This window comes from Nannospalax galili, unplaced genomic scaffold (assembly GCF_000622305.1).
Source record: "Nannospalax galili isolate Female #2095 unplaced genomic scaffold, S.galili_v1.0 scaffold371, whole genome shotgun sequence".
Lineage (NCBI taxonomy): Eukaryota > Metazoa > Chordata > Mammalia > Rodentia > Spalacidae > Nannospalax > Nannospalax galili.
In genome coordinates this window covers 5,082,948-5,097,239 of record NW_008331606.1, presented here as the reverse complement: position 1 = coordinate 5,097,239, position 14,292 = coordinate 5,082,948, and the positions used below count along the sequence as shown (strand labels likewise).

The 14,292-nt window shown below is 43.2% G+C and overlaps 1 protein-coding gene across 1 annotated transcript in view; it reads left to right on the top strand.

The window, feature by feature from the left end:
* The first annotated feature begins 20 nt into the window (after positions 1-20).
* The window catches only part of Gpc4 (glypican 4), a 133,910-nt gene continuing 119,638 nt past the window's right edge, over positions 21-14,292 (top strand). The window contains exon 1 of the mRNA XM_008826750.3: positions 21-343. Within this exon, the coding sequence (XP_008824972.1) occupies positions 184-343 (160 nt within the window). The 5' untranslated portion in view covers positions 21-183. The remainder of the gene's footprint in view (positions 344-14,292) is intronic.

Here is a 14,292-nt window from a genome sequence, read left to right as displayed (position 1 = left end):
CTGCGCCCCCCTCCCTTTCTGCCTCCTCCTCCTCCTCCTCCTCCTCCAACTCAACTCCTTTGCTCTCGCTCCAATCGCTAGACCCCGACTCCGTGCCCCCCCCCGCCCGCTCCTCAGCGCCGCTTCCCATCCCGTCTAATTCGGTCCCCCGAAGGTGGGAGCGCGTCCGCCCAGCTCCGCACCATGGCACGGTTCAGCTTGCTCGCTCTCCTTTGCACCCTGGCGGTGCTCAGCGCCTCGCTGCTGGCTGCCGAGCTCAAGTCGAAAAGTTGCTCGGAAGTGCGACGTCTCTACGTGTCCAAAGGCTTCAACAAGAACGATGCCCCCCTCCACGAGATCAACGGTAGGTGGGAACCCCCCCATTCCCGAGACAGGCACCCCAGGAGAGAGGGGCCGTCTCCCATGCGGAACCAGGTAGTCCAGAGAGAGAGAAACGAGCAGGCGGGAGCCAGCGACAGGCGAAGCGGCCCTGGCACCGCCAGCGGAGGGGCGCCTGCGATTTGCCCAGTGCTACTGCCGCGCACTGCTTGACCCTTCCACCTCGCAGTCTTAGTGGCCTCAGGAAGCCACTGAGGATTCTGACCCCCAAAGAGCATGGCATGGGCTCCCTCGCTTTTCCGGGTTGAACTCGTTACTGGGCTCCCCACTTTGTTGTGTGGGTGACGGTGAGACCTGGTGGGGGCAGGGTGGGGTGCGGGAAACCTCCTGGAGTTTGCAGATTCCGGGGAGCGCAAAACGTGCAGCTTGAATGAGCGGTTCATTGATGTTCTTTTAAAACCCCTATCCCCGCCTCTCTCCCACTGCTGACAAGGATTAGGAGTTTTAGAAGCTCCAACGGCTTTAGAAGTCCTCTTTAAAAAGCAAACGATTCCCCCTGCTCCCCACCCCTGCAAATCCTGACTTTTGGGGGAAATCTTCAGCATTCCGGAAGGTGTTGGATGGATATGAAGGGTATTTCCCCCCTTTTCTTTTTTTTTCTCACCCCATTTTAAGGGTTAATTGCACTTTCAATTACAGACCTTTGAAAGGACTGATTACAGGAAACCTGAATCTCAGTTTGGAGATGGTTATGCAAATGAAGACGGCTTTGCCTCTGAAAAACTTCTCCGGATTTCGGCGCTGGGGGGTGCGTGGGGTATTGGGGAAAGCCCTTGTGGAGCACTGGGGAGGCAGCGTCACAGGGGACGCCCTTCGCTCCCGGTGGCAAGGCCGATGGCGGTGCCCTGGCGAGTCCTCTTTCCCTGTCACACTCGCTCTTTCGCAGCCGCCAACTGTTGCGCACATCCCCACGGGCCGCACCGGCGCCCGAGGCACTGCAGGTAGCTTGTTTGCCCCAGGGGCTCAGAAAGAGCCACGAAACTAGCTGGCTGTTGGCCAGTTCAACCTAACGGTGGAGTAAGAGATTCGAGCCCCGGAGGCCAAACCTACATTCCCGAACCTTTCATGGAAGTGTGCCGACTGCACCTTTGCCTGGCGGTACCGGTTGCCCGGGTGGGGCAGGCAAGGGGCCAGCAGCCAGCAAAGGAAATACTGTAATTTTAACCAGGCTCTTCCAAAGGCTTAGGAAGAGTTGGGGGTCATTTTTTGGATGGGCTATTAATAACCGTGGAGATTAAGTGCAGTCATCAATTACATATAAATTACAAAGGTAATTGAGGGAAGTTGCCGGGTACTTTCAGTGTAACTGGCCTCTGTCTGGAAATAGAACCCAAGAAATTGTTGGAGCAGCCCAGGCGTTCCCTGCACCTTGGCAGTTATCAAGTAACTTGCATACTACTGATGAAAGGCAGTTTGCCCTTCAGCTGATTCTCTTTTTGGGAGCTCAAGTATGTCCTCCCAGTCTAACGATTTTATTGGTTGAAGAGCTCTGAAAAGCCCCCTTTTTCCTCTTCCTCCTACCCTGCCAGAAAAAGTGAACTAAACTAGCAGTCACTAAAGCTTGGGGGGTTCTACAGGTCAGACCTGAGGTCTTTGTGCCCTGCACAGTTTGGGCCTGGGTGCTTCAGAGATGATTGGTGTGAAGGTTACACTTGTCATTCTCACGTTCTGAAGGGGATGCATGCAGTTATGCACTTCATGGGAAAGTGACAAGGTTTTCATCTGCTCAAGCAGACAATATGTGCCTTTGACATGGACTAGAGACACTAGGGAATGGACTGTGAAATTTCCCTCCCTGGTTTCTTTGCCGTGTTTTATCTCTGGAGGTGACAGAGTGTCTTCCCCTGCCAGCATCTCAGGGAAAAGGCAGCTAGAAAGATAAAAGATGCTCCAGGACTTTAGGTTCTAGGTGTACCCTAGGATTGTCATTCCTGGAGAACACCTGAGGGTCTTATTTGCATAAATGTCTTATCTGAACAACTCCCCTCCCCCAAAGATGGAGAAGTTATGAGTGACCAGCAGCAGGAAATGGAAGCTAATGTGCTCACACCCAAAACATTTTATTCTTTTTGTCTTGTCCTTCATCTCCCTCCCAGGGCTGCTGCTTTTATTTCCCCTTTTGAATGACCTACTGGACTGCATTCTCCTGAGGAACAAAGGAAGTGCCTTTTTAGCTGGACTCCTTGGAAGACCACCAAGGACTTTAGCTCATGCAGTGCAATTTCGCACCACTTTCAACAATAACAAAAATGCATGACTGAATGGCTCAAAAATGTGGAGTGTTACACGCATTCATTTGAGTCTAGGACACTGACTGTCACAACACAGACCCAAGTAAATACCTTTAGATGGCTCTTAGTGAAACAGGGGTAATCTTTACCATTGCCCTGGCCTCTCCAATTGCATACATTATCGTCGTCTTCTGTGGACTGTCCTCAGATCATTTTGGTAGGGAGTCAGATAGTTAATAACCAAGTCAGACAGACTTGGGTTAAGTCTAGGTCTGAATAAATTAGTTGCCAAACAGTTTCCTGGAGAGGAGTATGTGCTTTCTTCAATGTAAGACACACAGAGATGATTTTCTAGGCAGAGGGTCTCAATGTCTGGGGGCCTAGCTCATTGAGCCTTAGGGTAGTTCAAGTTTAAGTTTTGATTTTATTTGGAGGTTGAACCCAGGGCCTCATGGCAAGTTAGACATGCTAGGCAAGCATGTTACCACGGAACTATACCATGCTCCCCCTTCCCTCATGATTTGTTCTTGATGGCCTTGCAGTTGGCCTTCTAGGGGTTTGAACATTAAGATACCATGTTCTGAAGGAGTCTCAGTCATAGATCATAGTTGGAATAATCTGATACATTTGTGAGGATGCAGGGACTGCATCAGGCAGACAGGGTTTGTGACTGAGGTCCTGCATTGCCCATCAGCTTGACTTCTGTACTTTTCAGATAATGGGGAGTCCAGATGCCATGATAAAAAACTGTAATAGCTTTCATTGGCCATATCTTTTTGGAGTGCCTGCTATGTGAACTATTTTGTGTTCAGCATCACAGAGGGAACAAGAAGGGCAGGAGAGCCCCTCCTCCAGGCCCTTGTCTGGTGGTAGGGAGATAAGCCATGCGCACATAATTGGAATACACTACCAAGTGTGATAAGTACCATGTGAGTGATATAGATGAGAAGTGTGGGCTTGGGGATATCTCAGTGGCAAAGCATGTTCTTAGCATGTGCAAGGCCCTAGGTTCAATCCCCAACACAAAAATAGACCAAAAAAAACCCTAAAGAGATGAGATTGGAACTAGAGAAGTAGGTAATGAATGGTTCATTAGTTCAAAAAAATATGATATTTAAAAACCTAACCATTTTCATTAGGATATGCAATAAGTATTTTATTACTAGTTTACTAAAATAATCTTAGAGTGTGTCATTTGGCATTTGGTTAGGAATAGTCTTGAACTGGCAAAAAAGTCCCTTTCAGAAGGACATTGAGTAATACCAAGAGAAGCTTTGTGCTGAAGTTATGATTTTGGAATCTTTGTCCAATTCCCATTTATGATAAGTAAAGCACCTGTGAGCATGTGTCCATATGTGCACATGCACAAATATATATCTGTACCTCAAAGGATGCTGGGAATTACATAAAGTATGTTAGGATTATGGGGTGGGGTGGGCTGGCATTAGCAATACTTTCTAATATTGGTTGACTGTTATATGTAAGAGAGCAAATATCTAAGATTTAATAGTTCCCTTCCTGCATTATAGCTGAGTTCGATTTTGCATTAAACCTGTGGTCTCTTATTCTGTTGAAATAATCAGTTTGGTTCCCTGTGTTTCACTTGAAAGGGTCTTATTTGAGTCACAGGGCCTAACACTTCAGTGTTAAAGCAACTGTCTCTTGGACATGCTCAAAAAAGAACTTGGTAAAAGTTCTGGCTTATGCAGTGCAATCTCTTTTAGAATGTACAAATATAAAATGTTTGATTCAGTGTAATTACTATTTTCCTTTTTTGTTTGATTCACATTGGGTTGCATGCAATTTCAGGATTAGCTGGAGACTAGACTGAGGCATGAAAAAGGAAGCTTTTGTTTTCTGTACGAGGGAAACAACATCAGTGTTAATCTGAGTCAGTTGGAACTGAGTGTCTCTTTCTCTGGCTCCGTGGTAATATTAACTTTTATGTTGCACAAGGTTTGTTCCCATATGTGCTTACCAAAATGCATTTGGGTCTTATGAAAGTTAATAGCTACTGAGTGCTTTCTGTAGGCCCCATATTTAAGGACTTTATCTTATTTAAAGGTCACAACCACCACGTGAAGTCAAAATTATCATTGTCCCTAACTGACAGACTTGGAAACTGAGATTCAAAGGGAATCAAGAAATCTCTTCACAGTCCTACTGGTAGTAAGAGGCAGAGGCAGGATTTGAAGCCAGAATTTCTTTGACCCAAAGCATATATAATATGTGCTAAGTTATGCAGATGATGAGACAGGAAGGTACACTCTATACTGACAGTATAGGGTTAATAGTAAAAAGGATATAAATTATTTCCTCAGCCATGGGAAGCCAGTGAGTTTTCCTAGGTAGGGAAATGTCATGAGTTAAGTTGTTTTAGAAAGATAAGTGGCACTTTGAATTAAGGGTTGGTGAGGTAAGAGATAAAGGTAGAGAAATCTGTTAGGAGACTATTGACATTTTTTTTAACTGGTTTACCTGCCTATTCCCATTCTGATCTGACCATTGTCTGCTGCTTTGAAATGGAGTCATTCCTGCACTTTGAGCTTCAGTGAGTGGCTCCAGGTATCTCAAGTCACCCTGTTTTCGTTAAGTTACTTCTGAACTCTCTGGGGTTCTGTACCCTCTTCTTCCTCATTCCCTGGTTGAACTAGAACTTCACACAGACCTACTTTGTAGTCTAGTTAACTGTTTGTACAGCTACATAGGCATCTTCTCTCCTCAAACTGAAACAACTTCCATCCAGACATGGCAACTATGTATTGCTTTCTTTGCTCACTAATAAGGAGGGTAGTAGTTCAACTTCACAGAGTTAAACAAGCCAAGCGACTGATACATATGATTCTAGGGCACCAGTGATGTAAGGGGATTATACCAGCCCCATAATACATTGCAATACCATTGGTCTGTTGTAGTCCCAGGAGTGTTGGTTCGAAAGACTTGGAAGTGGATAAAATTTAGGGTAAATGTCCATGATAGGCTGACATAACCTGGAGAGCATTTTTTCATACTTTGAGATAATAGATGCCTTTACAAAAACAATAATTGAGCATTATAGGTATTAAAAATATGTATGTATGTATGTATGTATGATGTATGTATGTCAGTGTCAGGGGCTGGGGTGGGGGGCATGTAATGGTATGCTTGTGGATATCAGAGGACAGCTTGGGAGTGTTGGTTCTCTCTTCCCACCATGCAGATCCAGGGGATTGAATTCAGGTTATGAGGGTTGGAGGCAGGTGCCTTTACTCACTGAGCCATTTCATTGGCCCCATTATAGGAATTTCTTGGGAAGATTCAGGATTCTGTTTTTCTTTATGCCTTGAGATACACTTTAGGAACAAACAATTGAGATGGTTATGATTAGAGCACACTTAGAAGAATATTTTACTATGTTCGATCCAGAGTATAATGCTTGTTGAATGTACATGAGTTATATTTTAAACAAAAACAGAACAAAAAACCCCTCTTAAGTTTATTATCTTTACCAAATAAAACAACATAAGCTTAAGAGTATCAGAATTTTTATATAAATAAACAGATGTACTAAAATATGAACAGGTAAGAACTAGCATTTCCAAATCCACTTTGTTAAACATCTGTTGCTTACAATAGAGAACATGAAAGTACAGAAAATTCATGAAGCGATTCCATCCTGGAGGTAATTTGAAATATTATATTTAAGTTCTGATGTATTTAATTTAGCAATCTGGTGGGAGAGAAAAAAAAATCAAAGAGATCCATCAGCCAGGTATTCAACTCTTGAAAAAGAAACTCTAACAAATGTTAAAAATTAGAGGAAAAATTGAATGGAAGAGTTAAGAAAGTCAATAACCTCCAGGAAGCCTGGAAACTATGTAAAAACATCTTATTGGAAGCCCAGATAAATGTGTGCCAGACATCAAAAAGACCAGCTGCTTGGGGGAAGAAGAAAAAAAAAAAAAAACCCGGCATGACTAACTGGCAAGAGTGAAAGAGGCTGCTTCAGGGTAAAAGACATCTTTCACAGAATAGAATTTAGGCCAGAAGAGTGAAGTCCATTAGGTATGGCAAGACAAGTACAAACCAGAAATTAAGTGAGCTGAAAGATAATTGGAGGTGAATCTTAGGAGGTAGACTTAAAAGTTGCTCCATGTTGCGATGATGGTGAAAAGGATAGGTGGAGTCCAAAAAAGAATCATGTGAAGGCTTGGCATGTAGCTCAGTGATAGAACACATACACAGTGTATAGAAGGCCCTGCATTTCATCCCCAGTGTCAGTCAGTAATTTGATTAATCACATTAGTAAAAGTATGTGGAGACAGGGATTTTCAAAGATTATACAGTGGGACACCAGGGCATAGAATAGTTAATGTGTATTTTCTTTGTGATAGGTAGGGATGTTGGTTTATAAAAATAGAAAATTGAGAGAAAAAGCAAGTCTATTGTCATAGGAAGAGTAACATCAAAAGATCATATGGTTTTAGAATGAGTAGTTCTCATCTAGTTGTGTAACAGATTAGTTGTGTCATACTTTAAGGTCCAGGACAGCTGGGGCTACAAGGAGACTCTGTCTCAAAAAGACCAAAAAGAAACCCCCCAAAAGAGAAAAACAAAACAGAAACAAAAATCCAAAAAAACAAAGAAAACAAAAAAAAAACCTCTTAATTTTTATTTTGTGCATATGAGTGTTTTACCAATATCTATGTATGTGTACTGTGTGTGCAGTGCCCATAGATGCCAGAAGAGGGTGTTCCCTGGATCTGGAGTTACAGGTTATTGTGAGCTGCTATGTTGGTGCTGGGAGCCAAACCCAGGTCACCTGCAATAGCAGTAAGTGTTCTTAACTAAGAAGCCGTCTCTCTAGGTCTCCAGTTGTCTGATACTTCTGATGAGGTACTTCCCTCTCAAAATATGGGTGAGATGGTGTCAGAATGCAGAATCAGATTAGTGGCTCTCAGTTCTGACTGCACTATAACCTCTCATGGGGCGATTTTAAAGCTGAGTGGCCTGGTTGCCACTCAACAGCAACTGAACCATACGGTCTACGAGTGAGGCTAAGTTATGATCTTTTGTCTTGTATTTTTTTAAACCCAGTACTTGGAATTGAAGCTAGGACCTCTCACATGCTAGGCAAAGTGCTGTATCCTAAGCTACTTTCTTGGCCTTTTTACTTTTTACTTTTTTATTTTTTTTGTCTTTTTGAGACAGTTGTCTCCTTGTAGCCCCAGCTGTCCTGGAACTCACTATGTAGACCAGGCTGTCCTGGAACTCACAAAGATCTGCCTGCCTCTCCCTCCCAGGTGCTGGGATTAAAGGCGTGCACCACCATGCCCAGCTATTTTTATTTTTTTAAGCTGAGGACTGAACCCAAGGCCTTGTGCTCCCTAAGCAGATGCTCTACCACTGAACTAAATCCCATCCCTTTACTTTTTATTTTGAGACAGGGTCTTATGAAGTTGCTCTGCATGCTCCTGAACTCATTCGTTAGCATAAGTAGGCCTTGACCTTACAGTTCTCCTGCCTTAGCAGGAGTAGTAGCTGGAATTGCAGGCCTGTGTCACCAGGCCTGGCTGGTCATGCATAATTATATATATATATATATATAATCTCAAACCCAGGTCCTCTGCAAGACCACTCTGAAACACTAAGCCATCTTTCTAGCTGCAGTCATTCCTGATATTTTTTTACCCCCAAACTCCCAGTAGTGCCAAATGATTATGGACATCTGAAAACCACTGCCATGGATGATGTTTAAGGATGATGTTTAAGGTCTCCAGGTTTCAATGATTCTGAACCTTCCAGTGAAATTTATCAGGTGACTCAGATAAAAGGTTTCATTTCAACGCTATGCATTTTTGCTTTAATTCTGGCTTGCTTGAATGACTTTAACAGTGAAAGCCTGTTAAACTTGGAGAAAGATATTTTAAATCCAAGATAGAAGCACAAACCACAACCATTGAGGCTTTGTAGGTAGAGACAAAAGGACATTGAAAGTACTTAGGAGAGAATTAGGGTGAATCCAGTATTCTTGTCTTATATTGATTAAATGTCAGTGTTCTTGGTGATATTTCTTCCATTTCACTTAATTGGTAAAATAAAACAAAATCTCTTTATTCCCTACTTTAATGTCCTCTTTGCTATGTGTTTATTCTCCTCAAGTATCTTATCAAGAAATAGAAGTACAGCAAATCCCCTGACTTCTCCCCAGCACAACCATCCAGAACACAGCTGGGAATGTGGAAATCAGTGGAAAAGCTAAGTGATGGAGACAGCTGTCAGAAAGCCCATGCATTCTACTTGGAGACAAGGCCTTCAGAACTTTATCATCAGTAATTGTGGAGAAGAGTATGGGGAGGCTCTGGGCTTCCAAGAGGTGTCAAACAGGAATTAAGCTTTTGACTTTCCATCCAAATTAGTTAGATAGATTAGGCAGATAACATTTACATAGGAAAAGATAAAGCCCTTGGTTATCTGGTTTCCTAAGCCCATGACTGATTAGTTGGAGCAAATGGTGCTGGCTGGGGGGCGGTGGGGGGTGAAGGGTATCACAGGAAGGAATCTTTTTAAAATTTTTTGAAGAGACAAGACTTGACACCTGGCTAAAGTGGAGAGGAAAGTGTGGAACTGTGTGAGTGACCAAAGCCGAACAGTGTATACCTAGAACTTGCCTGTCTAGGCCCTTTGAGCCCTTTCAGGAATGGGGCACATGCCTAGAGGCACCCTTTGTAAGCCTTGAGCGTGCTAGTATATGTCAAAACAGAATCCTTTGTGTTTGGTGGTGTTCTGAAACAAATGTTCAGAAAGTATATCTTAGAGAATTCCATTGGACATATTTGAAAAATGAAAGAAAACTCCTAAGAGGAAATGTTCAGTTATACTTTTGCCTGTTTAGAGCACCCCATGTCCTAACAGGGCTGAATCAGTAAGGAGTAAACCTTTGTGCCCCCTCCGTCTTTTCCCTCTCCATCTTTCTCAGACCAAGTTTTATTAAATAGTCCAGGCTGGCCCAAACTTGCCATCTTCCTTCTTGCCACCCCCACCCCTGTGTTGCAATTATAGATATGCATCACCATGCCTTGCTCACTTTGTGTGTATGTGTATTTGTCTGTATATATGCACTTGGGCAGGTGCCTGTGGAGGCCATAAGAAGGTGTTGAATTCCCTACAGCTGGAGTTAAAGCCACTCGATGTAGGTGATGGGACCAAAATTCAGATCCCCTGGAACAGCATCACAAGTGCTCTTAGCCATCTTTCCAGCCCCATCACTTTGTGTTTTTATTTTATTTTATTTTATTTTATTATTTAAAAATTTTTTGGTCTTTTTGAGACAGGGTCTCCCTTTAGCCCCAGCTGGCCTGGAACTCACCATGTTGACCCAGGCTGGCCTCCAACTCACAGAGATCTGCTTGCCTCTGCCTCCCGAGTGCTGGGACTAAAGGCATGCACCACCACACTTGGCTTGTGTTTTTATTAAAGAATAGGTTAGGGGCTGGAGAGATGGTCATCGGTTAAGAGCACTGGTTGTACTCGCAGAAGACCCAGGTTCTAATTCCAGCAGCCACATGGCGGCTAACAACAGTCAATAACTCCCAGTTCCAGGGCATCTGACACCCACTTCTGACCTTTGTGGGCATCACACAACACAAGTGCAGTTACATACATGCAGGCATAGCACTAATATACATAAAATAAAAATAAACTTAAAAATAAAAAAATAGGTTAAAGAGCAAGTGATGAGTAGTAGAGTGTTTGGCTAGCATGTTCAAAGCTCAGCCTTGTATCCCACACCTAAAGTAAGTTAAAAATGGTATATTATTAATTTTGTGGCTTATTCACTTGAGAGCTTTTGGTTTAGAATTTTGTTCCTCTTCAGTTTCTCTTGTAAGCCCCCTGAAACATCCAAGTCAGATGAACTGCCTGCTGTGACCAGCTTGGGAAACCGACATTGTGACCTGAAGTCACAAGAGGCAAGAGAGCTGGTTCTCAGTTAGGGATGACAGGTTTAAATATTTGAATATTGGTTTTTCCTTTAAACATTTACCAAACTAAGTAAATGTGTAATGATAAGAAAAGAAACGTTAGCAGTTAAAGACAGTAGGCTCTAATCATGTAGCTATTCGAACCTTAAAAAAAAAGAAAGCCTTTTTTTGCTTTGTTAAGCCTGATCTAAGAGACCCACATGCCCCAAATCCTGTCACACTGGGCGGCGAGTAGTAGGTCCTTGAGAAATGGTTTGTAATTTCAAAAAGCTCAGGAATGATTTTAAACTTTCATATTTACTCTAGGAATAGATTTTTTTTTTTGATGATTCTGGGGGCGGAACTCCAGGAATTGTGCATAACAAGGAAGAGTTCTATGTCGCTGAACTCAGCCCTCATTCTACAAATTGACATTTCAGTTCACCCCTGCTGTTGTCTGAATATTTGTGTCCTCCTCCAAATTCGTATGTTGAGAACATGCTCATGGTATCAGAAGGTGGGGGCTTTCTGGTGGTGAACCTTTATGAATGGAAATAGTGTCCCCTTTAAAGAGGCCTCAAAGATAACCCTTAAGCCTTCTACCACATGAGACCAATAGTGAGAAGCGACCCTCGGCAGACACTGAACGTGTCATCACCTTGATCTTGGACTTCTCAGCCTGTGGAGTGTGAGAAATACATTTCTGTGGTTCATAAGCCTCCCAGTCTATTTTCTTACAGTGGCCTAGACCTTGGTGTCTAGATGAAACGGGGCAAAGCAACATATCATTTTGTTTCCCTTCACCTAGAATGTGGTGTTATTTCTTGGTTTGCTTGTGGGTGGGAGCTCAGTGCATGTGGTTAGCTTTAATCCCAGGAGACCCATTGTCTGTTCCAGCAGTAACTGGAACATGTTGGGCATGCCCATGCGCTTTCAGAAAGCCCCTTTTACCTTTGCTCCTGTCTACCAGGTACTTCCATGAAGCCTCTTCCCCAGTGAGCTTGAGCCAGGCCCTCATCTCTCCTTTGTTCCAGCCATTCTTTTCGTACCAGGCCTGCTCATAGCTACTTTTGTCAGTTTTGTCTTTTGCAAGCCTCTTAAAGCCTGGCTTTGTTCTGAAATGCCCAGCTTGTGTCTCCCAAGAGTGGCTGGAAGTGGTTTCTTTTAGCAAGCAGAGCTTCCTTTAGTTCCCCCAGGCCCTTGATGTCAGCATCCCAGCAAGCATGAAGCCCCGGCATAGGTTTTTTTTTTTTTTTTTTTTTTTTTTTTTTCTTTCCTTCAGTTATTGTTTCCATTCTATCACACACTTGTCTCCATTGAGTGTTCAGTCTGGTGTTCAGTCAGAGATGAAAAGAAAGCCTGGTGTCCTTGCAAACAGCAGTAAAGCATGTGGTTAGCAGTTACTACTTACAGTGGTCCGGCCTGAGTGGAATGTCGTTTTTCTTGGCAGTCACTTCGTAGAAGTACTGTTTTTTTGTTTCGGTTTTTGTTTTTGGGGTGCCAGAATGAGCAGTTATTACATTCTTTACAATTTATAGTCAAATTATTATCTACTATTGTCAAAATTGCCTTAATTATAGAATATTTCCCCATACTAAGGTTTTTCAAAAACAAAACAACTTTTCACCAGTGTATCTTTACAAGTAATCCTTCACAGTTGCTCCCCTCTTCAGGATGTCAGAGGGTTAGTGCTTTTGGGTTATGGAGATATTTCTTTTCCTTTTTCGTTATTCTTTATTATTATTATTATTTTGGTGGCAAGACTGAGTAAAATGAGTTTGTTTTAATTGAATTTAAACAAAATGCCCCCAGCTTGCCTGCTACTTGGTTAATGTTTGGCCTTCTTTAGCCCCAGTTTTGATACTGTCTTTCCTGTCTTTGCTCTGCCTCAGGTCCGGTGGGCGTGGATACCCTCAGGAGAGGCTGTTCTAGTGGGAGATCAGTTAATTGATCATTAAGCAGACTGGCAATCTGAGGCCACATATTATTCAGGTTTGGAGGCAAAAGGAGAAATAATAGTTCTCTAAAATGAAGGGCTGCATCCATTTTCTTCTGAATGAAGATTTCAGTGACTGGATGGGGTGTGTTTTAGCTTAGATGGTCTTTTATGGTATCTACTATTAGGCCATTTTTTCAAGATGTGTCCTGAGCTTGAACCCCTCTACTTGTGATCAGCAACTGCCATGCTAATCCCAGTGTGGCATTCTTGCTTGAATTCCTTAGTGGCCTAGTCCATTTGCTCTGAGCACAGCAGCTGGGTCACCCCACTTCTTGGCGCCAAAGGCTCTAATGGAAACCAGTGAGATGGTTCAGTTGGGTGCTTGCCACCAAGCCTGACCACCTCAGTTTGTTCCCTGGGGCCCACATGGAGGCAGGAAAATACAAACTGCCACAAGGTGTCCTCTGACCTCTGCATGTATGCCTTGACACCTGTCCTATCACACACGCATATATACTCAAAGCCAAACAAAAAGAAGGTTCTAGTGACTCCCCATTCCACCCAGAGTTTAAGCCAGAGCTTTGGAAGCCTTATAGGATCTGCCCGTTGGCCTGGGCCCCCATGATTCCCTCTCTCCACTCATGATCCTGGCTGTGCTCTAGCCACACTGTCTCCTTTTCTTCAAGTGCCCAAGCTTAGTTGGGCATTTGTACTTCCCATGTCAGACCTTCACATATGGTAGGCAAGTGATGTAATAGAGTTCCAACACCTATCCACCCCTCCCCCAGTCTTTGTACTTCTTCTCAGTGCCTAGAACACCTTGTAGCCAGAAGCAGCTTACCTCATCAGAAGTTTCTGGGCTTTGATCACTTATTGCCTCAATAGAGAAGCCTTTCTTGATCTTTATATAAAATCGGAAACACTCCCTTCCACCTCTCCCACACCACATACACGAGCTCCCTCTCTGCACTCTCTGCTGTCTTTTTTTAAAAATTCATTTATTATTTTTATTTTTTGTGTAAGAATGTTTAGCCTACATGTTTATAAGTGCACCCATGTCATGCAATGCCCACGGAGGTCAGAAGAGGGTGTCAGATCCCTGGAACTAGAGTTACTGACAGTTGTTAGCTGCCATGTGGGTGCTGGAAAATGAACCTGGGTCCTCTGCAAGAACAGCCGGTGCTCTTAACTACTGAGCCATCTATCTCTCCAGTCCCTCTGCTGTCTTTGTGCTATTGCCCTCGAGCCTTGGGGCAGGGACTTGGCCTCCCTGTTCACTGCCCTGCACTCATTTTCTCTAGCCCATTTCCTGGTACTCAATATTTGTTGAATGAAGGCATAACAAGCTTTCTTGGCAAATATATTGGTCTTAGAAAAAGCTTAGGTAAGGCCTACTTCACTCTAGGACTTAAGAGTATGAGACTGCATATACATCTGAATCTTCTCTGTACCTAGAGTGAACATTCAGTTAAAATTGGGTTGTATGTTCATCGGCAGGCACTGAGGGTAAAGCCATGAAAAGAGAGGACTTAGCAGTAGGCCTCACACTCTTCAAGCTCATAGACTCGGTGATGAGACAGATATTGACTCAGTGATTCTCCAAATAGGTATTTACTGTTATCAACTATTTCTAAGAATCAGAGCTAAAAACATAGTTTTCTTAAACATTCACATGCATGAGTTTCATTATTTTCTAGGAATCGTGCTTTTTTTTTTGTTAAAAAAATATTTTATTTATTATTTTTATTTTATGTGTACGAGTGTACTGCCTGCATGTATGTGAGTGCACCCATGTCGTGCAATA